We start from the raw sequence: 23,710 nt of genomic DNA, 5'->3' as shown, positions 1-23,710 counted from the left end.
GGACTTCCTAATTTGCAAAATCTTCTGACTAAAAAACAATTTAGCTTATTTCCACAGCCTTGACTTAAAAATTAGCCGTGACGTTAATAAGTACTTTAAAAAAAGCTAGTCTGACCTGTAACTGGCTAGAACATGAAAATCAAGCATACATAGCAATTACACTGTAGCATTAAAGGGACACACACCTACACTGCATGTTACTTGTTATAAGCTTCTGACTGCAAGTATTTGTCTTCCTCCTGCATGGTTATGTTTCATTGGATAACAACATTTTACAGTATGTAGCAGATAACAGTAAACTTGGAGCTGTATTATGCATCTGCAAAGATCCTTCACGATGCCTGTCACGTGTTCAATGATAATCTTAGTAGCTATATGGGTCTCAATGTAATTGCGCTCTGCTGCTATTCATGGCTTTTTCAGCGGTATAATGAGCCAGGGGCCTAGAAAGTAATCTTGATCTTTTAGAAGCATTCTTTTTTGTACTCAAGAAATCCCAGCACTGTGAACTGCCCTAAACTGAAAATAAAAGTTCAGGGCTGTGATGACCTTGACAGCCACTCACAGTGCTCTCTCTGTGATGGCGATTGACTGGAGGTCAGTTTCCAGGCAATCCCACTGCTGTCACTGCCTCTCAAGTGAAGCATAACTATGAAGACAGCTTTCCTCAGACATACCAAGGGAGGTTTGACTCTGCCTGTAGATACAGATAACAATGGGGCATTCCTCTTTTTCTTCCTCCAAATAATACAGAAATAGTAGGATTCCCATTGCAGGCCCATGTTGTAAATTATAAGTGATTTAACTAAAAGTATCTTGGCCAAACCTGTTGTATGAGTATCTAGAAAAACAACATGGTACAATAAGTGCACCGATAATCCTTATCCTATAAATCTCCACTAAACTGAGTTTCACCGTGCAGTCCAACGAAATCACAGATCTCCTTTTAAATGCTCACTCCCTGTTAGTGTTGAATGACACTCCCAAAAGGCCTGCTTTATATAAATGAGGTTAACACAGCAAAAATCATGGGAAATCGTGTGTGAGTTTATCTAAATATCATTACCAATGAGTTTAAGATTGTAAGAAAACTTCTGCTCCTTTTCAACGAGAGCTTCATCTGCCCACTTATGACACTCAACCCCTCCTGAACTCTAATCGTGGCCCACGGTAGATTGGGTTTTCTGCCCAATTTTCAACTGTCTGTTCCACTAGTGGTGACAATCAGAAAATATACCCTTGCATTGTAGGCTGTGAAGATGTACTTGGATTTATGAATAACAGGAAATAAATGACCTTATGACTAGTACATGTGAGCAATGTCATTTGAAAATGAAATGTCCATGATTGATTCCAAAGGAGATTTAAAATCATTTAGGAAAGAAGGTTAATTTTCTTGTCGACAATCAGCACCTGAAATTATGACCAGCATATGTAATGTTATTTTTCCTTGTTTAATTAGGGCAGGATATCTTACGCTGTATGGAAATGAAGCTGCACAAAATAATGAGCAAACATCAAAAATTAAAGATGCAATTCATTCAGCAGAACTCTATAATGTATACAAGAGACTAGACCAGCTCTTGATGAAACTAGCCCGCTCAACACTATCTGCTGGTGAGTCACCATTAGTAAATCATCTGTGTCATATTAATCAGACGTGTAATGATGCTGAAGGAAAAATAACTTGAAACAAATTATATTAGAATTACAGATCTAATAAGCTGTCACTTATAATTGTTGACCATCGTAATAGTTTCATACATTGAAATCATCTTTAATTATTACAAATTACAGCAGGTTATTAAACAAATTATTCATTTTACTCTTGGTAGATGAGAGGAAGGAGGCTGCCTTGGTGAAGGAACACCTATGGCAGTTGTTGTCTGTGGAGAATTTAAATGCAAAAGTGAACAGAAGCAACTGGCTTGAAAGCTACATCAACCACCTTCAGAATCTGGGCTTGCATAATGACATGCAGGCCCGAGCAATGGTACTACAGCTGTGGGCCACACAGGTAAGGAATCCCTGCAGTCTGCAGCAGGATATCCCTTTCACTGCTACAAACCTACGCTTAGATTTGAATAGCATGCTATCTGCCCAGAATATCTCCATCCTCAACATATGCAGTAATAGCATTTTTAAATCTTTACATTTATATATATATGTAAGATATCTAAGTCACTTAATATTTCAACAGATGAATTTATTGATAAGCCATTACTTCTAGTATCCATGCGACAGCTATATCCAACACAGTAAATTGTTTTCACTGAGTTCTGTTGAATGTACTTTGCCCCCTAAATACACATAGATTGAAACTTTCTTGTATCGGTGTTTTTAAGGCTATACAATAAGGGCGCACATTTTAAATAGATTATTAATGGATGACCATCTACATAAGAACATGACAACATAAGAAATAGGAGCAGGAGTAGGCCATTCGGCCCCTCGAGCCTGCTCCGCCATTCAATGAGATCATGGCTGATCATCCAAATTCAGTACCCTGTCCCTGCCTTCTCCCCATATCCCTTGATCCCTTTAGCCTTAAGAAATATATCCAACTCCTTCTTGAATATATTTAATGAATTGGCCTCCACTGCCTTCTGTGGTAGAGAATTCCACAGGTTCACCACTCTCTGGGTGAAGAAATTCCTCCTCATCTCTGTCCTAAATGGCTTACTCCTTATCCTTAGACTGTGACCCCTGGTTCTGGACTCCCCGGCCATCGGGAACATCCTTCCTGCATCAAGTCTGTCCAGTCCTGTTAGAATTTTATAAGTTTCAATGAGATCCCCTCTCATTCTTCTAAACTCCAGCGAGTATAAGCTCAATCGACCCAATCTCTCCTCATACGTCTATCCTGCCATCCCAGGTATCAGCCTGGTGAATCTTCGCTGCACTCCCTCCATGGCAAGAACATCCTTCCTCAGATAAGGCGAACAACACTGCACACAATACTCAAGGTGTGGTCTCACCAAGGCCCTGTACAATTGCAGCAAGACATCCTTGTTCTTGTACTCAAACCCTCTCGTTATGAAGGCCAACATACCATTTGCCTTCTTAACCGCATGTTTACCTTCAGTGACTGGTGCACAAGGACACCCAGGTCTCGTTGCACTTCCCCCTCTCCCAATCTATTGCCGTTCAGATAATAATCTGCCTTCCTGTTTTTGCCACCAAAGTGGATAACCTCGCATATATCCGCATTATGCTGCATCTGCCATGCTTCTGCCCAATCACCCAACCTGTCCAAATCATACTGGAGTTTCTTGGCATCCTCCTCACAGCACACATGCCCACCCAGCTTTGTGTCATCTGCAAACTTGGAGATATTACATCTAGTTCCCTCATCTAGATCATTTATATATATTGTGAATAGCTGGGGTCCTAGGACCGATCCCTACGGTACCCCACTAGTCACTGCCTGCCACTCGGAAAAAGAGCCATTTATTCCAACTCTTTGCTTCCTGTCTGCCAACCAGTTCTTTATCCAAGTCAGTACCTTGCCCCCAATCCCATGTGCCTTAACTTTACACGCTAATCTCTTATGCGGGACCTTATCGAAAGCCTTCTGAAAGTCCAAATACACCACATCCACTGGTTCTCCCTTATCTATTCTACCAGTTACATCCTCAAAAAATTCCAGTAGATTAGTCAAGCACGATTTACCTTTTGTAAATCCATGTTGACTTTGTCCGATCCTGTCACTGCTTTCCAAGTGCTCTGCTATTACATCTTTTATAATGGACTCTAGCATTTTCCCCACTACCGATGTCAGGCTTACCGGTCTATAATTCCCCGTTTGCTCTCTACCACCTTTTTTGAATAGTGGGGTAACATTTGCTACCCTCCAATCCATGGGAACTGTTCCAGAGTCTATCGAATTTTGGAAGATGACCAGCAATGCATCTACTATTTCTGGGGCCACTTCCTTAAGTACCCTAGGATGTAGATTATCAGGCCCTGGGGATTTATCGGCCTTCAATCCCATCAATTTCCCCAACACCATTTCCCTACAAATACTGATTTCTTTCAGTTCCTCCCTCTCATTAGACCCTATGTTCCCCGACATCTCTGGGAGGTTATTTGTGTCCTCCTTTGTGAAGACAGAACCAAAGTATGTATTTAATTGTTCTGCCATTTCTTTGTTCCCCATTATAAATTCCTCTGATTCTGACTGCAAGGGACCTATGCTTGACTTCACCAATCTTTTTCTCTTCACATATCTATAAAAGCTTTTACAGTCAGTTTTTATGTTCCCTGAAAGCTTACTCTCATACTCTATTTCCCCCCTCCTAATTAATCCCTTTGTCCTCCTTTGCTGGATCCTAAACTGCTCCCAGTCCTCAGGTTTACTGCTTTTTCTGGCCAATTTATATGTCCTCTCCTTGGATCTTATGCTATCCCTAATTTCCCTTGTTAGCCATGGTTGAGTCACCTTTTTTGTTTTATTTTTATGCCAAACAGGGATGAACAAATTCTGTAGTTCATCCATGCGATCTTTGAATGTTTGCCATTGCCTATCCACCATCAACCTTTTGAGTAACATTCCCCCAATCAATCCTTCCCAACTCGCGCCTCATACCATTGTAGTTTCCTTTATTTAAATTCAGGACCCTAGTCTCTGAGTCAACTACTTCACTCTCCATCTTAAATGGGCGGCCCCTTATTCTGAAACTATGCCCCCTTGTTCTAGATTCGCCCTCGAGGGGAAACATCCTCTCAGCATTAAGGAAACCGGCTGATGATATGTCATCAAATGATGTCATCAGACCCGCTTCCTTTTAATTGGCCGGGAACCTCGTAGGGCGGGCTTAACAAGCCCTATTAACGTAAAATCATGTCGGAGGCTGGGATCCAGACAGCTGCGGGGTCGGCACCCGCCACAGACCTGCTGAGGTTGCTAAGATCCAGCCCCTGGTGTCTCACAGATCACAAGTGAGCAAGTACAGATGGTGGAGACAGTGACAGCAGTGGAGACTCCTCATCGGAGGGCGCAGGAGTCTCCTAGCTCTGCTCAGCTGCATGCAGACACTGAGCCTCGGGGACCATCCATGAACAAGTTCAGGATTCCCTGACTGGTTTTGCCACTGCAGTGACTACCAGTGTGCAGAGAATGGAGGAGTTCTTCTCCAACATGAGCACCACCATGGCACAGTCACTGGCAACTATAGCTTCCTCCATGAATAGGATGGCCACCTGCATAGAGGAAACACTGCGCCAGTCTCATGAGAACATGGTTTCACTTCAAAATAGATGGGCATCTATGGAGGATAGATGGGCATCTATGGAGGAGAGAAACCAGAGGCTCATAGAAGTCCTTTGTAGGAGAGGACAACCACCAAAGGCATCTAAGCAGGTGCAACAGGGAGGTGAGGAGGCTGCCTCTACCTCTGCTGAAGCCACAGGGTAGCACCACCTAGAAGCTCCCGGAAAAGAAAGATCCCACGCAAATAGTCACAAAGGTAGTCACTCAAGTGTCTTTTTCATTATCACTGTCCTCTTTATATTATATGAAATAATTGTAATCAATCATTTATTTGTCACACTTTGCCAAATGTGTGTGCTCAAACGGAAGTGACAGAGTGAACGGTCGGGGCTCATTTCACATCCAGCAATGGTGGTGGGAGTGAAAACAAGGGACTAGTCATTGTTTGACTGCTCTATGGTGTTGGTGTGGGATGATGCCAACCTGCGCATACCTGTGGCAGCCACATGTCTGAACTGCATAAAACTAGTTAAGTCTGGCATTGATTAGGGCATCCCTGGTGTGACGGGCAGCAATATGCTCATGTACTGGTCACAATGGCACCGCCGGCTCCTCCAGGTCTTCGTCATCCTCGTTTTCAACCTCATGGTGCTCCTCCTCATCCTCCTCTGATGAGGCTGTGCGCGCTGCGCTGTCTTCCTCATCCAGTGCTAATCCTCACTGCTGTGCTATGTTGTGCAGGGCGCAGCAGACCACGACTATTCTGGACACCATGGCTGGTGTGTACTGAAGGGCTCCTCCAGATCTGTCGAGGCATCTGAAGTGCATTTTCAGCAAGCCTATTGTTTGTTCTATGACAGTTCTCATCCAGATGTGGCTTTGATTATAACGTCCCTCAGCCTCGTTTGTTGGCCTCCTCAAAGGTGTCATGAGACACGCCCTTGTCTCCAAGCAGCCAGCCAGAAAGACTGTTTGGCAGAACGAAGAGCTGAGTGGTGCAGGATGTACGAGTCATGGCAGCAGCCAGGGAACTTGGCGCACACATGGATGATAATCTTCCTATGGTTGCAGACGAGCTGCACATTGAGGGAGTGGAAGCTCTTGCGGTTAACAAATACTACTGGGTTCTGTTAGGGTGCCCTGATGCCCACATGTGTGTAGTCGATGACTCCCTGCATCCGTGGGAAGCCAGCTAGAGCGGCAAAATGGATATAATTGGCGGACTTGTTAAAGAGGGTATCGGTGAGCTGTGTGATGAATCTGTGGGTGGCCGACTGCAAGATGCTGCAAATGTCTGCTGCAGATGCCTGGAAGGAGCCTGAGGCGAAGAAGTTGAGGGCAAGGGTGACTTTGACAGCCACTGGTAAGGGGTGTCCACCCCTTCTTCTGGGCTGCAGGTCTTGCTCCAGCAATCCATAAATGTCAGCGATGACCTGGCGCGATAGCCTGAGTCTCCTTTGGCACTACTGCTCTGTCATGCTGAGGAAGCTCATCCTCTGCATGTATATCTTGTGTTGGGGGTATCACCTCCAGCGCAGTGCAGCCCTGCATTGGAAGTGATGCAGTTTTACAGGTTGGTGGAGTGTCCTACTGGTGCTGTTTCCTGGCACACTAAAAAGACCTTGTGAGATATTGTGAGTAGCTCCTTGGCAGCCGTTCTGCTCAGAAGAGCATAGATTAGACTGGAGCCAGTGCTATTTTAAATATGGATTGCATGAAATTACTAGATCCTATTACATTGTACTGTGCTGTTATTCCCCTATATTATAAAATGATCCCAAACCATTTTTGTCTTTAAAGATTTCCCTCCTATCATTCTATCATTTTATGGCTATTTTAGACACAAATAATAAGAGAATAGAATACCTCGGTCAAAGACATTGAGCCCATAGATGTGTCCATTAAAGAAATCTAATGGTGATTAGCTGCAATTCCACGCCAAAATATTGTGCAATATTTTATATTTAAAGTGAAATTGCATAAAATTGTGTTATGCAGTGGGAATCTGGTCTTCTACATTTTCATTATGCTTCTTGGAAGACTTTGCATTTTGGCTTACATTGAAAAGGCAATCATTTAAAACTTGGAACAGATGCACAGTGCAGTAAAACACTGTGTCAAAACGTCATAGAACATGGCTATTTCCTTGTGGTTTCCTGCACAGTGACATCTCAGAGGATAGTCTGGAATACAAACAGCCAACAGAATGTGTCTTCCGAGAAGGAGTGAGGAAAAGTCAGAGGGCGAGTAATTAAAAGGCTAATAGGCTAGAATAAAAAGGGGTGAAAGTTATTCTACAGTTGCATAAAACTCTGGTTAGGCTACATCTGGAGTACCACAGTTCTGGACACAAAGGATATATTGGCCTTGGAGGGGCTGCAGGTCAGATTCACCAGAATGAATACAGGGCTAAATTATGAAAACAGTTTGCATAGACTAAGCTTGTATTCCTTTGAGTATAGAAGATTAAGGGAGGATTTAATTGAGGTTTTTAAGATAATTAAAGGATTTGTCAAGTGGGGGAGTTCAGAACAAGTGGGTATAATCTTAAAATTAGGGCTAGGCTGTTCAGGGGTGTTGTCAGGAAGTATTTCTTCACACAAAGGGTAGTGGAAATCTGGAACTCTCTCCCTCAAAATCTGTTGAGGCTGGGGTGTTAATTGAAAATGTCAAAACTGAGATTGATAGATTTTTGTTAGGTAATGGTATTAAGGGATATGGAACCAAGGCAGGTAAATGGAATTAAGATACAGATCAGCCATGTTCTCATTGAATGCTGAAGGGGCTGAATGGTCTACTTTTGTTCCTATGTTGTTATTTTACTAAGTAAGGTCATACTGCCTTGTAGCAAAAAGGAGCTTACATTTATTATAGCACTTTTCACAACCTCTGGAGTCCCAAAAAACTTCCTATCAATGAAGTACTTTTGAATAGTTACTGTTATAATGTAGGGGAACAATTTGTACACAAAGTCCCACAAACAGAAATGAGATAAATAACCAGATAATCTATTATGGTGGTGCTGGTTGAAGTGTAATATTGGCCAAGACACTTGGAGAACATCCTTGTTCTTCTTCAAATAGTGCCATGGGATCTTTTTTATGTCTGCTTGAGAGGGCAGATGGGGTTACTATCTCACCTGAGAAAGAGCACCTCTGATAGTGCAGCAATCCTTCAGTGCCACACTCAAGTGCCAGTCTAGATTATATACTTCAGTCCCTGGAGTGTGGCTTAAACCCACAACCCTCTGACTCAGAGTTGAGGGTACGACCACTGAGCCAAGGTTAACACTTGAAAGCTTAGCCCCACTTGCTATTATTGGCAAATCAATATTTCACAAAACCTATATTTCCCTGTAATGGAGCATTATTCTTTTTGGGAGCCTGCATAAAAAAATCCATCTCTTGCTGCTGGTAATTCTATCTTATTTATATTGAAATGCATAATTTTTAAACTACCAATGAGCAATAAGGTAAATGTTGTGAGGCAAGGCTACCAGTGTGGTGCTTCACTCACTAGGAGTACAAATCAGTGCCCAACTCACAGCATTCCAAATTGGCCGATCACCCATCCAATCTTCTAATCCACGGTCCTGGCAAGCAAGGACCTGCACTGGGACCCTCACCTCCCAACATTAGCTTATTAATTCTGTCTTAACATATTTATTATATTAGGATATAAAATATTCACTCCCTTGTCTTTCTAACATTTAGCAGCATTTAGAACCTGATTTTTGGAATTCAAATGAGCAACATCAGTAAAGTAAATTGTCATTTAATAGAAATGGCTGCAGGAAAAGTTATGTGGAAGAGCAGTACAAAAATAACAATAGCTCTTAGCAACCAGGGACCAGATGGTGCAAAATAAAAGGCGAGGTGTTAAAGCCTAAGTAAACACGCAACCTTTTTAGTTTGTTGTTCCGAGCAAGTTACAAGTACAGGAAACAATGTTGTCTCACTGAGTTCCCAGCAGCAGCTGGGTTTGCTAATTGATTTCAATAATCACAACCATCTTTTTTGGCTGAGAAGAGCAAGGAGCTCTATTTTGTGTCCTGGCCAACGTTTCCCCTCCAATCAATGACACCAAATAAAAACAGATTAACTGGTCATTCATCGCCCTGCTGTTTGTGGGATCTTCTTGTTTCTAAAAGGACAAGTCTGCTGGCTTCTATAACAAGAGTCACTGCACTTCAAAGTAATTAATTGTGTGAAGTTCTTGGGATATGTCTGAGAGATGCAGTAAGTGGTTATCTTAATACAAGTCATTTTTGACTCTTCACTCATGCTGTGAAAAGTGCTATTATTCTCCTTTGAGTGGTATCTTATTAAAAAGTTATTTTTGTCTTGATCTGATCACTTGGGAGAAAAAAATAGCAGTCTCTGATTCATCCTCTGCCTAGTTCAATGTAAGGAAACTGAAGGGCTTGCTTCTATATTTGCAGTACTGTCTCATAACCACTAGGTGAAGCTTTAAAGTCTTGTGGAATAGATATGTGTGTCCTTGACCATGGTGCTGCATTCTCAGAAGATAACGCAGAGTTGCTATCAGATATTGTACATGACAGTTTGTCTGTTATTATCCGCATTATGTATTCACATTTCCTCTGGGTATAAGTTTTTTTTAGTGATTTGAATTGTTGTTTCTATTCTAACACACAAAGGATAAAAATATAAAATCCAAGGACACAATTCATTGATTTTTTTTGTGTTAGATACCATATACATTTTCTAAGTATCTGCAGAAAATAGATAAAGATTGTAAGTATTCAGTTTTAGTAAAAAAATGAAAACCAGCCAGGTTTTTAAAAAATTGATTTTCCCTTTTACTCTCTGGCTGTGTGTGCACAGTCACATCTATGATAAACTGTCATGGGCTACAGTACCTCTGTATTGTTGCAGGTGGGCAGGGAATGTTGATGGGGTGATAGTTTTTTTTAAATTTGTGTCACTGGGAGATTCCTGATTCAGGGGTAAACTGACCACATGCATTACTCCTACTGATTCTACCGAGCAGCTGTAATTGTTATCAATAAAGCTGCAGTCTATGCCTGTGCATGTACAGCAGCTTCAACTTATTTTCACCTGTTGATGTCCATTCTAATGATAAGCACTTTTATTTCCTGGACCCCATACCCTTCTGAAACAATTTCATTAATTTCTAACACCTATCAGGTGTCAGCCTTTGACATAATCTAACCTGACACCTCAGTGCAGTGCTGGGGAAGTGTTGCATGGTTAAAGGTTCTGTCTTTCAGATGAAAGATTAGATGGAGCCTCTGCCACCCCCCCTCAGGTGAATATAAAAAAACTCCAAGCATTATCTGAAGCAAGAGTAGGAGAGTTGTTTTGGCTAACATTTATCCCTCAACTAACATCACTACAAATAGATTAGCTGGTCATTTTTTTCATTGCTGTTTGTCAGACCTTGCTGCTGTCTTTCCCTATATTACAACCACAACTACACTCATTTCAAAATTATTTAATTGGCTGTGAAGTGCACAGGGATATGCTGAGGTCGTAAAGTGCACTATATAAATGTAGGTTCTTTATATATATAGTAAGAATTTCTGCAGCTGTTCACCCAATCTACCACCGTTTATGTCAGCAAAGATCAGCAGAACCACCACCACCACACCCACCCCACCCCCTCCCCCCACCCCTCCTCCCGGAGCCATTTCTCCAGGATTTCCACCAATCTTCTGCTGAAGTTACAATGGGAGCTTGGGAAAACCTCATGGAAATTCTCCCCATATTGATTAAATGGAACATTCACTTTTTTCCCCTACTTCTTAGGAACATTTTGTTATTTAAGCAGTGAGCATGTTGGCATTGATGGAGGACTGTATTGACTCTGTATTGAGGAGTTGCGTTTACACACAAATGGTTGAGAAGGGGAGGGAAGATTTCCTCTGTTCTCTATTTGTAACAAAATACACACATTTTATCTTTGGAGTCGGTAGATTCACATACCCCCGCCACCCCTTTATAAAAATGGCATAAATGACTAAAAACAGCCATTTACTTCGATCCTCTGGGGTTTCCACGATTTTCCGCCAAAGTTGCGGTGGGAGATTGCAAATTTCCTCCATGCTCTTTCTGCACAGAAGAAGTCTTCGCCCATTGTTGTAATAACAGAAAGATCCCAGGAAAATGATAATAATTCAGCTCTTAGGCTCAATATCTCCTATATACCAATTCCCAGTAAAGTCAATAATATGGGACAGAAAAGAAAATATGAAAGGATGCTACAATTAATGATAATTCTTTGGAAAATGTTTAATAATTAAATGGGGTCCGGATAATGAGACTCCCTTTTAATATTCCTCAGAACTGTTATTGCCATTGGCAAACCATAAGTGAGAATAACCTGAGCGCACTTCATTAAGTAAGTTTTCATATCTGGCAGTTTCAGAAAAAATTTATTAAATTGTGTAATTCTAGTCTCTAGGAGAGATATTTACCGCAAAATAGGTTTAGTAATTTAATGAAACTTTTCAGTTAAAACTGTAAAGGCCAAATAACTGCATATTCAGAACGAGGAGTAAACTGGTTTCCTGCCTAGCATGGTGACAATGTGGAAATCAAGGACAAATTGCAGGGTTGCCATTTTGAGTGATCTGATTGATTAGACTTGGTGCATCACCAGTGTAACTGGAAACCAGCCTACCTATTACTTCCATGACAATGCACGCAATTCAAGGTCACCAGTTTCCTAAGATATTTCTTAATCAAAACAGCTGTCCAACTCAGAATTTATTCCAAATTAAAAGATATTGTTCATGTTTAATTAAAAATTTTATAGAATATTGAAAAATGTAATCTAAATGTTACAAATTGCCTTGCTTTTAAGTCCAAATGTTTCTTTGTTGGGACAATAGATAAATTATGGCAATAGTGCTCTACTGAAGATCCTCGACACATATAATTTTAATGATCGCAAACCAAACCATGAAAGGGAGCTGAAAGTATGAGTCAAATTATGGTTCAGTTTCATCAGTGAACAATAAATCAGCTCTAAAATTACAAATTAAACACTGTCAATCATGTTAGGCTACAATATATAGATATATAGACAGTGACTATCTTTGTAAAATGGTGAATATATAAAAGTCTCCATTCCTGTCAAATGAATTTTTGGACATGAGACCTTTTTAGCCTACAATTTCACCCTGCCTTCTCTCCTAAGGTTGCTGTCCCTTGCTGGAATACTGTTTTGCAAATGACGACACATCTGTTGTATCATTCTTCATTTTGTGAGCCTAGTGTCAGCACTACACCAGTCCTTTTCTCACCTGACAATCGTGTACATATACTTTTCAGCAAGGGTCACTGGATGGCGATCAGGCCAGGAACCCAGGCTGATTATTCCCCTAATAACAGAAAATGCTGGAAACCCTCAGCAGGCCAGGCAGCATCCGTGGAGAGGGAAACAGAGTTAACGTTTCAGGTCTGTGGCCCTTCGTAGTTCGGACAAAGGGTCACAGACCTGAAATGTTAACTCTGTTTCTCTCTCCACGGATGCTGCCTGGCCTGCTGAGTGTTTCCAGCACTTTCTGTTATTTCAGATTTCCAGCATCCGCAGTATTTTGCTATTGATTATTCCCCTTCCTAGATCATGATTGTAGCATTCTGGTTGAGATCAGTTAACTGAGCGCAGACTGGGAATCAAAACTAGGACCTCTGTCCTGAATATCTTTAGCTACTTGGCCATTTGTGGGGGGGGGGATGCGGGGAAGAGAGGGGCAGGGGGAGCGCAGGCATTTAACTTTTCTTGCCACATGTAAAATTTCAGGGCAACACTCTTCAAGTATAAAGAAACAACAACAACTTGCATGTATAGAGTGCCATTAATACAGAATAAAATGTCCCATGGTGCTTCACAGTGGCAAATGAATGCTGAGCCAAAGAAGGAGACATTAGGACCCATGACTAAAAGCTTGGTCAAGAAGTTTGGGGACTAATTTTAACATTGTTGCACCCGTTTTATGGTCCCAAAATGGGCACAACAATAACCAATTTAGCAGTGCCGAGGCCCACACCCAATATACACGAGAGTTCGGGCCACTGCTAAATTGGTCGGGGCCTTTTTTTTAGGTGACCTTAGCAGCCACCAGAAGTAAACATAGCCCTCGTTTCAATATTAAAATGAGGCTCCTATGCTATTTTCAGAGGACTCATAAATTTGTTTGCCCTAGCCAGAGCTTGTGGTGCGCATGTACTGAATGACATTTCTCAGGCTTAAGCAGCGATCCTTAAAGGAACCATTGGAGATGCTCAAAACAGTGAGGCAACAGTGCTGGGGCAGGAAGAGAAACTGGAGTTGCTCTGGCTAAAATTGGATACGCAAGAGTGGAATCAAGAAACTTAGCATTCTGAGTGGCAGGAACAGAAGATACAAATATAAATAAAAGTTGCCAGTACTAATGGAAAATTGCCACCCTCACTGTAAAGTATATTAACAGTACTGGAAAATACAAACTGACACAATAACACAAAGCTGGCTCTTATATTATGAACAGCTGCTTCATTTCCTACTTTTTAAAAACAGCTTTTACACCATATGAAAATTAAATTACTGGGAAATAGAAGAGGCAATCGTCCAGTCCATTAGATGCTGATAAGGGTTCTTATCCAGAGAATACATAGATGCACAATCATCTTCTGCCCTGAATCTCTGAAAGTTTTTCCAGAGGCTCTGTCAACAAAGACTTCTACAAACTGTGTCCTACATGTCTATTTATAGCCATTGGCACTTGACATTGACACATGTACTGAAGAGCTTGATAAATAAAATCTTTCTTGTCAAAAATGTAACAACATTCACTGCTTTTGATTTTTTTAGGGTAATATTGGACCTGCAGCATTTTGGCTCCTATTGTTCCTGCTGAAAGATCCAGAAGCAATGGCTGCAGTCCAGGAGGAAATCAAGAAAATCTCCTTTAGCCGTGCAATGTCTACCATTAGTCAGGATGTTCTTGACAATACACCAATTTTCGGTACCATTTTCTTTACTTAAAATGTTACTTTATTCATTTCGTAATTACTATATGTTGATAACCAATAATTGTAAGAGTTTTTGTAAAATAATGTGATTAGCTCCTACCCAAACAGCAGGTCATGGACCCAACTCTGCTTCAATTTTCGTATGACTATCTTTAATCCCTGCTTTGGAACTTGTAGATTTACAGTTCTGTTGTAGTACTTTTTCTTTCTAATAGTGACTAAATTTGTAACATTAAGTGCACTGACGATTTCATATTTCCTTTCTTTGTAATGACCTTATTGAAGTGTATGAAAATATTCAACAATCAACTGGCACAGAAGCAATGTTGTGAATCCGACAAGTTTACGTTGGTGTGACTGTGGGTGCATGAGACCCATGCATCGGGCCGAAGCATTGGTACAAACGCCATATTAAGGCTAATGTAAAAGTGACTATGGTGTAGATAGTGTCTGGTCAACTTGTAATTAATATTTGATCATGTTTGTAATGTAGTATCACATGGTTTGTCACATGGTTTAGTATGAGCATGCTCAGTTTGCTCTGGCCTAGTAAACTAGTTCCTGGACTGGCAACTCATGCCTCTGTCCTACATTTGTTCCACCCACATATATTACATTTTTGGCGACGAGGATGGGATCCCAAAGCCATTTTTAGGGATCATGGAAGGACAGTGTTCAACCTTCGAGTGGTAAATTTTAAGGTGAATTTGTGACCTAAACTGAATTTTTTGCGATGTTTTACTGTTAATGCTGATGCAGAATCATCTGTGCTTTGCCTTCGTGTGTATGTATAGACAGCAACAGTGGCATTGATTCACACAGATACACAGGTAGCGTGCTGAGTCACTGTTCGACAGGATCGGGACAGTCATGGCCGCACCTACAGGATTCATCGGAAGCCTCGGCATGTATGACTGAGCTCGCGAACCATTTAGTTCTTACATTGAGCGGATGGAGATATATTTTAAGGCCAATAACATTATTGAGACCGAAGGTGCAGATGAGAATGTTCAAGCTGAAAATAAAATAATTTGTGAACATAAAAAAGCTATTTTTCTAACGGCGATCAGGCCAGATGTCTACAGAATGTTGACAAACCCACTCGCGCCAGGGAAAGCGAAGGATTTGTCGTTTGAAGACATTGTCAAAAAACTCAAGGACCATTTCGACCCAAAGCCATTAGAAATAGCAGAGAGCTATAAGTTTGGTACCAGAAACCAAAAACAAAGTGAAACCATCAGTGAGTACATTGTAGCTCTTAAAACCCTGTCTTTGCATTGTAACTGCGGCACATTTTTGGATCGTGCGTTGTGAGATAAGTTTGTGTGTGGTCTGGTGGATTAGCGCACACAGTCCAAGTTACTGAACGCTCCGGCCCTAATGTTTGATATAGCATGCAAAATTGCCCTATCTATGGAGATGGCATCTAAGAATGTTAGGGAACTCCACCCAACTCAAGTGACTAGTGCAGCTGAGGTCTACAGTCGTAAAGCCACTGCCAAATCTAAAGCTGTGAGACCAAGTCAAAAGCATGTAGGTGCGAGCAGTTCAGTGAATTGTTGGCGCTGCAATGGAAATCACCCACCACTGTCCTGCCAATACAGAAATGCGAAGTGTTTTCACTGCCAGAAGCAAGGCCATATTTCAACAGCTTGCAGAGCTAGATCGAAAGCAGGAAGTAAGAACCATTCTAATGGCAACGCACAGCAGCGACAACAAAAGGGAGGAATTCACAATATTGAAGTGAACACACCTGATATTAAAGAACTAGGCATCTACAGTATCTATGCCACTAGCGGCAATGCCAGCAGTCGTGAGAAAGACTTCCGTACAAAACTTTTGATCAATGACCAATATATTGATATGTGTATTGACACAGCGGCGGACTGCTCTATCATAAGTAAGGACACATATGAGAGTAAGTTTAGCCAAATACCACTTACAAAGAGTACCGTAGAGTTAAAAACCTACTCCGGAGAAATCCTAGAGACATGTGGACAAATGGAAGGTACAGTTTAGCACAATGGCCAGTCAGTAAAGCTACCTATTATTGCTACAACAGGCCAACCCTCATAGGCAAAGTTTGGTTGAGAAAGGTGAAACTAGACTCGAAAAACAACTTCAGTGTGGATGCTTCAAAGAAGCGGCTCAACACAATGCTGAACAAGTCAGCATGTTCTCAGACAGTTATGAGGGCATCACTGGATATAACGAGCATATCCGCATCAAGTCCAAGAACATAAGAACATAAGAAATAGGAGCAGGAGTAGGCCAATTGGCCCCTCGAGCCTGCTCCGCCATTCAATAAGATCATGGCTGATCTGATCCTAACCGCCAATCCACTATCACAGAACCATCTCCTGAATCTAACAGAATTAGACACTCGAAATAGGAGCAGGATCAGGCCACACGGCCCCTGGGCCCGCTCCGCTACCCACAGGGCCATGACCGATCCGAACCTAGACTCATGTCCAAATTCCTGCCCGCTCCCCGTAACCCTTAACTCCCTTTACTTCTAGGAAACTGTCTATTTCTGTTTTAAATTTATGTAATGATGTAGCTTCTACAGCTTTTTGGGGCAGCATATTCCATGGACCTACCACCCTCTGAGTGAAGTAGTTCCTCCTCATCTCAGTTTTGAAAGAGCAGCCCCTTATTCTAAGACTATGCCCCCTAGTTCTAGTTTCACCCATCATCGGGAACATCTTCCCCACATCCACCCGATCCGACCCCTTCATAATCTTATATGTTTCAATAAGATCGCCTCTCATTCTTCTGAACTCCAATGAGTAGAGTCCCAATCTACTCAACCTCTCCTCATATGTCCATCCCCTCATCCCCGGGATTAACCGAGTGAACCTTCTTTGTACTGACTCGAGAGCAAGTATGTCCTTTCTTAAGTATGGACACCAAAACTGTACGCAGTATTCCAGGTGCGGCCTCACCAATACCTTGTACAACTGAAGCAATACCTCCCTATTTTTATATTCTATCCCCCTAGCAATGAAAGCCAACATTCCATTGGCCTTCTTAATCACTTGCTGCACCTGCATACTAACCTTTTGAGTTTCGTGCACCAGGACCCCCAGATCCCTTTGTACTTCAGTACTTTCCAGTTTCTTGCCATTAAGATAATAACTTGCTCTATGATTTTTCCTGCCAAAGTACATAACCTCACACTTTCCAGTATTGTATTCCATCTGCCAAATCTCTGCCCACTTACTTAGCCTGTCGATGTCCCCTTGCAGGTTTTTTATGTCCTCCTCACTCACTACTTTCCCTCCCATCTTAGTATCATCTGCAAACTTTGATATGTTACACTCGGTCCCCTCCTCCAAATCGTTAATATAGATTGTAAAGAGTTGGGGACCCAGCACTGACCCCTGCGGAACACCACTAGTTACTGATTGCCAGTCTGAGAATGAACCATTTATCCCAACTCTCTGCCTTCTGTTAGATAGCCAATCCTCTATCCATGCCAGAATATTACCCCCAATCCTGTGATTTTTTTTATCTTAAGCAATAATCTTTTGTGTGGCACCTTGTCAAATGCCTTTTGGAAGTCTAAATACACTACGTCCACTGGTTCCCCTTTATCCACCCTATACGCTACTTCCTCAAAGAACTCCAGCAAATTTGTCAAACATGACTTCCCCTTCATAAAACCATGCTGACTTTGTCCTATTAAATTATGATTATCCAAACATCCTGTTACTGTCTCCTTAATAATGGACTCCAAAATTTTACCTACCACAGATGTTAGGCTAACCAACGCAAAGCCTGTCTATTGTAAGGCAAGGCATTGAAAAGTCAGGTGGAGGAAGAGCTAGAGAATGGAGTGCTAGTAAAAACTGACAAAAGTGAATGGGCTACCCCGATTGTGGTAGTGCCCAAAGCAGACAAAACTGTAAGCTTGTGCGATGACTACAAAATTACTATCAACCAAGCAGTTGACGATGAACAGTACCCGTTACCTACATCACAAGATTTGTATGCAGCACTCTCTGGGTCAAAGGTTTTCTCTAAGCTTGACCTGTCGCATGCTTACGCTCAAGTGAATGTTGACAAAGAGAGTCAACAGTATCTCATTATCAACACACACAAGGGACTGTACTCAGACACCAAGCTGCCGTATGGTGTAAAGTCCTCCCCCAAAATCTTCCAGGCTACGATGGATAACATTTTGCAAGGTTTTCCAAATTGCTTATGCAATCAAGATGATGTGCTGATCGCAACAAGCAGTGAGGAAGAAAATCTAGAAGTGTTGAAGTTAGTGCTTCAAAGGTTGAATTCCCACAATGTAAAACTGAAAAGGAGCAAATGTGCTTTTGTGCAGCCCTTGGCCTGAAAGTTGATGCAAATGGCTTGTAATCAGTTAAGGAAAAGGTTAATGGGGTCATCAATGCTCCAAAATGACAGAATGTGTCTGAGTTAAGATCATTCCTTGGAACGGTCCAGTACTACGCACGTTTCTTACCTGAGTTAGCGACCATGTTAGCTCCATTGCACGAGCTCCTCAAGAAGGACGTCCAGTGGAAGTGGACAAAAGCACAACAGGAAGCTTACGACGCTTGTAAGAGAAGTCTCTCTGGCAATGCTCTACTTGTGCACTACAACACAGAGCATGAGCTTAAGTTAGCCAGTGATGCTTCTAGCTATGGTGTGGGAGCTGTCTTAAGCCACGTAATGGATGACGGCCAAGAGAAACCAATCACGTTCGCATTGCGAACCCTCACAAAGAGTGAAAGAAATTACATGCAAATTGAAAAGGAAGCACTCGCCATAGTGCTTGGAATCAAGAAATTCCAACAGTTCCTAATCGGCAAAACCAATCACAAACCGCTCCTAGCAATATTGGGGCCCAAATCTGCAAAGACTTTCCCGTGAACGCGACTGAGATTGCAAATGAGACTCAAAAGGACTTGCTACTGGAAAGAGTGTATGAAAACACCTTGAATGGATGGACTGATCGGTGTCTGGACAGAGAGTTGAAACCATTCCATAAATGTCATACTGAATTGTCTTGTGAGCAAGGTTGTATCAAGTGGGGAAACAGAGTGGTGGTACCTACTTATTTGAGAGATAGAATTCTGGCCAAACTTCATACTGAACATCCAGGGACCGCCAGTATGAAATCAATTGTAAGAAGTTTTACTGGCCTGGATGGGACAGTGATCTTGAATAACTTGTCAGGAAAGGCAGCGTTTGCCAAAATTGCAGAAACAAACCACCCAAAACTCCATTACAACCCTGGTCAGGGCCAAGTAGATCTATTCAGAGCGTATATGTAGACTTCTGTGAGAAAGCAAATGATTATTTCCTGGTACTTGTAGATAGTCACTCAAAATGGATTGAAGTGAAACACATGGGTTCAAATACTACAACTGACTGTACCATAGATGAGTTGAGGTCCATCTTCGCATGTCTTGGATTACCTGAAGAGCTTTTTTCTGACAATAGTCATCAGTTCCATTCTGCTCTATTCCATGAGTTCATGAAATGAGACGGTATCAAACACACTGTCATTCCACCATATCATCCACCTTCAAATGGAGCAGCCAAAAGGTCAGTCAGAATAGTAAAAGAAGCTCTCAAAAAACAAGTGTAGCAGGGTTGTTCGGGACTCGGCATGAAGCAACGTTTGGCAAATTTCTTGCCAAAGTACAGAACTACTCCACACACTACAACTGGATATACCCCAACAGAACTCCCGATGAAGAGAAGATTGAGAACACGATTCAGTCTTGTTCAACAAAATTTGGCCTCAAGAGTTGAACAGAAACAGTTGAGTCAGAAACGTTATTATGACAGCAATCAGAAAGAACGCAATTTCAGACAAAATGAGTGTGTTCATGTTCTCAGTCCCCCTGACAAGTCGAGTTCACACAAGTGGGATATAGGAACCGTAGTAGAGGTTGGTGGAACCAAGAGATATTTGGTTGCGATTGGTGACAACATCTGAAGTGTTCTTGTAGATCAAGTGATCTAATCTATTATTAAGGACGTGGTAACAGGGCTTTAGAAAATAATAATAGGATTGGTCAGAGTCAATTTTTATGAAAGGGAAATCGTGTTTGACAAATCTGTTGGAGTTTTTGAGGTTGTCACTTGCAGAATAGATAAGGGGGAACCAGTGGATAAGGGTGGATGTGGTGTATTTGGATTTTCAGAAGGCATTCGATAAGGTGCCACACAAGAGGCAATAATGGAAACATGGCTAAAAAACAGTGGGAACTGGGCACTTAATATTCAAGGGTACAAGGCGTTCAGAAAAGATAGGGAAGGAAAAAAGGGAGGTGGGGTGGCAGTGCTGATTAAGGAAGACATTGTAGTGTTGGAAAGGGAGGATGTTCTTGAGGGGACAAGAATAGAATCCACTTGGTTAGAGTTGAGGAGCAAAAAGGGTATGATCACACAATTGGGGGTATTCTATAGGCCTCCAAATAGTGAGAGGGAGGTAGAGGAGCAAATCTGCAGGGAAATTGCAGAGATATGCAAGAGCTATAGAGTGGTGATATTGGGGGACTTTAATTACCCAAATATCGATTGGGATAATGCTAGGGTAAAGGGAAAGGAGGGGGAGGAATTTCTGAAATGTGTTCAGGAGAATTTCCTTGACCAGTATGTTCTTGGCCCAACTAGGAAGGAGGCATTGCTGGATCTGGTGCTGGGGAATGAAATGGACCAGGTCGACCAAGTGTCTGTGGGAGAACATTTGGGTACGAGTGATCATCGTATCATAAGATTTAGATTAGCAATGGAGAGGAGCAAAGAACAATCTAGAGTGGAACTTCTAAACTGGAATAGGGCTAACTAAAGGTACAAGCAATGGAAGGGATGAAAATTGATAGACAGGATGTACTAGAAAGGCTGGGTATGCTTCGAGTGGCTAAGTCGCCTGGTCCAGATGGCTTGCATCCTAGATTGCTAAGGGAATTGGGGGAGGAGATAGCGGAAGGGCTTGCCATAATTTTGCAATCTACCCTAGATGCGGGGGACGTGCCTGAGGATTGGAAAGTGGCAAATGTGACACCATTGTTCAAGAAAGGGCGTTTGGACAATCCTAGTAACCACAAGCCGGTCAGTTTAACATCAGTGGTGGGTAAAGTTTTAGAAACAATAATCAAGGAAAAAATTAACAGGCACTTAGAGAGGTTGAAGCTAATTAAGGAGAGCCAACACGGATTTGTAAAAGGCAGATCATGTTTGACTAATCTAATTGAATTTTTTGATGAAGTAACAGGGAGGATAGATGAAGGGAATGCAATGGATGTTGTCTACATGGATTTTAGGAAGGCGTTTGACAAAGTACCACATAGAAGGCTGGTTAATAAAATTGAGGTTCATGGAGTAGGTGGGCCAGTGGTAGCTTGGATAAGGAATTGGCTTAAGGACAGAAAACAGCGAGTTGTGGTAAATGGCTGTTTTTCAGACTGGAGGATGGTAGACAGTGGTGTTCCCCAAGGGTCACTGCATTTTTGATATATATATAAATGACCTGGATATTGGAATACAGAGTAGAAATTCTAAATTTGCTGATGACACCAAACTTGGTGTGGCAAACAGTGAAGATGATACCAAACGACTGCAACAGGACATAGAAAGGCTAGCAGAATGGGCAGAACAGTGGCAGATGGAATTTAATACAGAGAAGTGTGAGGTGATGCATTTTGGCAGAAGGAACAGAGAGAGACAATATACACTTAATGGCACAGTTTTAATGAGTGTGCAGGGACAGAGGGACCTGGGAGTTAATGTGCATAGGTCCCTGAAGGTGGCAGGACATATTGAGAGAGTGGTTAGCAAAGCATATGGGATCTTGGGCTTCATAAATAGAGGTGTTGAGTACAAAAGTAGAGAAGTTATGCTGAATCTTTATAAAGCGCTGGTTAGGCCACAACTGGAGTATTGTATCCAGTTCTGGTCACCACACTTTAGGAAGGATGTGAAGGCCCTTGAGAGGGTGCAGAGGAGATTTACCAGAATGGTTCCGGGGATGGGGGATCTTAGCTACAAGGACAGGTTGGAGAAGCTGGATTTGTTTTCATTAGAGCAAAGGAGGTTGCGGGGTGATTTGATAGAGGTGTGCAAGATTATGACGGGTTTGGATAGGCTAGACGGGGAAAGGCTGTTCCCACTAGTTGATGGTACAAGGACTAGGGGACACAGATTTAAGGTTTTGGGCGAGAGATACAGGGGGGATGTGAGGAAAAACTTTTTTATACAGCGAGTGGTGAGGACCTGGAACTCGCTGCCGACGGAAGTGGTGGAAGCAGAGACACTCAATGTTTTCAAGGGGAGACTGGATAGACACTTGAGGGAAATAAAGTTGCAGGGCTACGGGGATAGAGCGGGGGAATGGGACTGACTGGATTGCTCTGCAGAGAACTGGCACGCACTTGATGGACTGAATGGCCTCCTTCTATACCATTATGACTCGTTGGGCTGGATTTTGTCAATGGGGAGCTTTTGGAGGTGGGACTCCCACTTGTTGGGTTTTAGTCCCGCCTCCATCGACTTGTGGCCCACCCACGCTATTTTCCCTTGATTGACCTTGTTAAGCCCGCCCAGCGGGCTCAGCAGGCCAATTAAGGGAAAGCCGGTTACAGGTGACGTCAGCGAGTGCCGTTTCATCTGTCGAGAGCTTTTGACAGATGAAATGTCATCGTTTGACAGCTCTGTAAAGCTGTCAAACACTGACAATCTGTCTTCTAAGTTGTGTCTTTACTCAAGACTCAATTAGAAAGCCTTCCTGACCAGAAAGCAGAAGGCTGCAGCTTTTGACAGTTCAGCGGCCATTCTGCTTTCTGTGCCGGTGAGCTGAGGGACTTCCGAGACCTGAAGGGAAGAAGCCTGCAGGAAGAAGTAAAGGTAAGTAAAACTTATTAAAACACTTTACACACACATCACACACTTACCTCTGCACACATGCACCCATCACTCACCTGCACACCAGACATCTCGGCCCCTCCAACCCCCGCAGACCGACGGCCCACCTTGCTGACCCTGGCGAGGTTCGGAGCCGTCGGGAAGCCCACACTTCAGGGCTCAAAATAGGGATTAGCCAAAAAACTGCCTGTTAACTACCTGTTAACAGGCAGTTAATTGGCACTAATCCCCTTCCCACCTCGGGGAGGCGGGACCCAGCGCGGGTCAGCTACCCACCTCCTGACAAGATGGCATGGAGGCAGATTGGGGGCGGGTTGGGCACCCGCCCCCAAATTCTGCCATTTTCCCGGCAGTCTCGCCTCCAAACCCACCCCCTCAGGGCTGGCAAAATCCAGCCCTATGACTCTAAGAGGTTATTAAACAAAATTAGGGCTCATGGGATTGGGGGTAATATACTAGCATGGATTGAGGATTGGTTAACGGACAGAAAACAGAGAGTAGGAATAAACGGGTCATTTTCGGGTTGGCAGGCTGTAACTATTGGGTTACCGCAAAGATCAGTGCTTGGGCCTCAGCTATTCACAATCTACATCAATGATTTTGAATG

At 42.5% G+C, this 23,710-nt stretch overlaps 1 protein-coding gene across 1 annotated transcript in view; it reads left to right on the top strand.

The window, feature by feature from the left end:
- Positions 1-23,710, top strand: part of ptgis (prostaglandin I2 (prostacyclin) synthase) — a 92,279-nt gene that overhangs the window by 57,499 nt on the left and 11,070 nt on the right. The window contains exons 5-7 of the mRNA XM_086005410.1: positions 1,463-1,617; positions 1,836-2,017; positions 14,054-14,207. Coding sequence (XP_085861536.1) covers positions 1,463-1,617; positions 1,836-2,017; positions 14,054-14,207 — 491 coding nt within the window. The remainder of the gene's footprint in view (positions 1-1,462; positions 1,618-1,835; positions 2,018-14,053; positions 14,208-23,710) is intronic.

The sequence above is a fragment of the Somniosus microcephalus genome, chromosome 13 (genome assembly GCF_052327205.1).
Source record: "Somniosus microcephalus isolate GS21.2 chromosome 13, FLI_Smic_1.0, whole genome shotgun sequence".
Taxonomy (NCBI): domain Eukaryota; kingdom Metazoa; phylum Chordata; class Chondrichthyes; order Squaliformes; family Somniosidae; genus Somniosus; species Somniosus microcephalus.
Note: the sequence above shows the minus strand (reverse complement) of the source record. Positions and strands in the feature narration are given on the sequence as shown.